This window comes from Myotis brandtii, unplaced genomic scaffold (assembly GCF_000412655.1).
Source record: "Myotis brandtii unplaced genomic scaffold, ASM41265v1 scaffold421, whole genome shotgun sequence".
Classification (NCBI taxonomy): domain Eukaryota; kingdom Metazoa; phylum Chordata; class Mammalia; order Chiroptera; family Vespertilionidae; genus Myotis; species Myotis brandtii.
This window is the reverse complement of record NW_005366140.1, coordinates 1766456-1768523: the sequence shown is the minus strand read 5'-3', so window position 1 is coordinate 1768523 and position 2068 is coordinate 1766456. Positions and strand designations below refer to the sequence as shown.

General features: G+C 57.4%; 1 protein-coding gene across 1 annotated transcript in view; it reads right to left on the bottom strand.

Moving 5' to 3' along the window:
- The window catches only part of CRLF1 (cytokine receptor-like factor 1), a 5616-nt gene that overhangs the window by 1252 nt on the left and 2296 nt on the right, over positions 1–2068 (bottom strand). The window contains exon 5 of the mRNA XM_014545805.1: positions 1889–2061. Coding sequence (XP_014401291.1) covers positions 1889–2061 — 173 coding nt within the window. The remainder of the gene's footprint in view (positions 1–1888; positions 2062–2068) is intronic.

Below are 2068 nucleotides of genomic sequence, written 5' to 3'. Positions count from 1 at the left end.
CGCGCGCAGACAGTGGAGGGAGGGTCCCTGCGCGGTGGACCGCGTTCCCCTCGGGCACCTCCCCCCATTTCCCCGAGACCGCGTCCTCCCCACCGCCCAGCCCAGCTGCGCCCCTGAGGAGGTGGGGGGTAGGGGAAGGAAGGGGCTCCTCCTCCACATCTCCTCCAGGAACCCGATTCCTGTGGCCTGAGCCAGGTGTGAGTGGAAGGGGCTGGGGGAGAAGGTGAGAGGCCAAGGCCGGAGGGATGAGACGGAGCAGGGGGAAGAGAAAGGGAGAGAGATACAGAGGCAGAGACTGCGAGATGGGGACAAGGAGAGACAGGAGATGCAGGGAAGACCAAAGCCATGGGGGTCAGCCAAGGAGATTCAGAGGGAGGAGGAGGGGATGAAGAAAGTGGGGGAACAGGGACACACAAAAAAAACAAGAAAGACAGAGGGGAAGAGAGTGACAGAATCCTAAGGAGACAGCCCCTGGGAGTATGAGCCAATGGGACCGGGAGCGGGTGGGAGGGCCAGGTGGGAGGCCCGCTTGCAGGTCCAGCTGCTGGACTCAGCCAGCCCTGAACAGGCCGGCGGATAAGGACATCGGCCTCACGTCATAAATAACACAGGGGACCCGCTGACAGGCCCTGGCACAGCCCAGGCCCCTGCTGGCCTCCCCCAGCCTCCCCAGCCTCCTCTGCAGACGCAGCCGCCTGCTGGCTCCCGTGCAAGAATCGCAGGTGCTGGGCACGAGCAGGGGCCAAGGCTCAGCCCCTCCCAGTCATGCTAGCTCCCGCCCATCCCAGAACCTGGAGGGCCCCACATTGGGGGCTGGGGAGCTGGCTGGAGCTAGGCTCTGCCCCTCCCTGGTTCTGAGACCCTCTCTGGGCCTTGGTTTCCCCACCATCCCAGGAGTGAGCATGGGCCTGTTTTTCCAGCAAAATGAGTTCAGATCCCTATATGACCTTGGGGGCTGGCTAAACCTACTGAGGCCAAAGTGTCCTCATCTGAGAAAAGGAGGCCTACCTTGGGGTGAAACCATGTGGGGAGCAGGGGAAGGGGGCCTTTGGTAGTGCTCACTATGAGGGCACTTTTCATGGGTTATCATCTCTCAGTAGTCTGTACAATAGTCTGAGATAGGAGTCATTATCATCCCCACTTTCCAGATGGGTAAAGCTGAAACCAGACATTTCAAGTAACAGATTTCATATCATTTCACAAAGGAGAGAAAGGGGGTCCATGGGCTCAGAGGAACCCCAGATGGCAAGGGGAGCCAGACCCAGGCCCCTGATCATTCCCAGCCCCCTACCTGAGTCAGAAGGGGAAGCTGAGGCCCTTCAGAGGGAGAGTTGGCAGCCCTTCAGCCTTGGAAGCAAGGGTCTCAAACTCACTTACTTGCCCTTAGGAGCTGGGGAGGGGGTACAGGTTGGTGAAATGGGCCAGTTGGGGATGAGGCAACTTGAAAGACAGGACCTGGCATGAAGGGGCAAGCCTTTGCTAATAGGGGCTGTGGAGCAATGCTGGCTGTGTCCTGTTACATTTTCTAGACAATTTTTCTAGGGAATATAGGATATTTTTGTTAAAACATCCTGTTTTTAAATGTCTGCGAGTAGATCCAAAAATTTGGGGGTATTTGTGTGTGCGTGTGTGTTTTTTTGTTTTTCAAGTAACAGGTGAAAGAAAATAGATCCGGGGCCAAATTCAGCCCTGGGGTCACCAGTTTGAGACCTCTACTTTCCTGGAAAAACAAAACAAGAAAACAGAAGCCCAAGCCCAGGCTGGTCCCATAACTACCCAACCATGTTGGGGTGCTCACCACTGCGGAACAAAACAAGAAAACAGAAGCCCAAGCCCAGGCTGGTTCAGGGCCGGTCCCATAACCACCCAACCATGTTGGGGTGCTCACCACTGCGCGGGGTGGAGGCAGCCGTAGGGTGGCTCCACTCACTCCAGATCCCTGCCTTCTTGGAGCCGTAGATGCCAAAGGGGTTGCAACGCACTTGCACGAAGTAGACGGTGCCTGGCTTCAGGCCCGCCAGGCGGCAAGAGGTCTGATTGCTCACGTCGTCCACCACCTGGGCGGCAA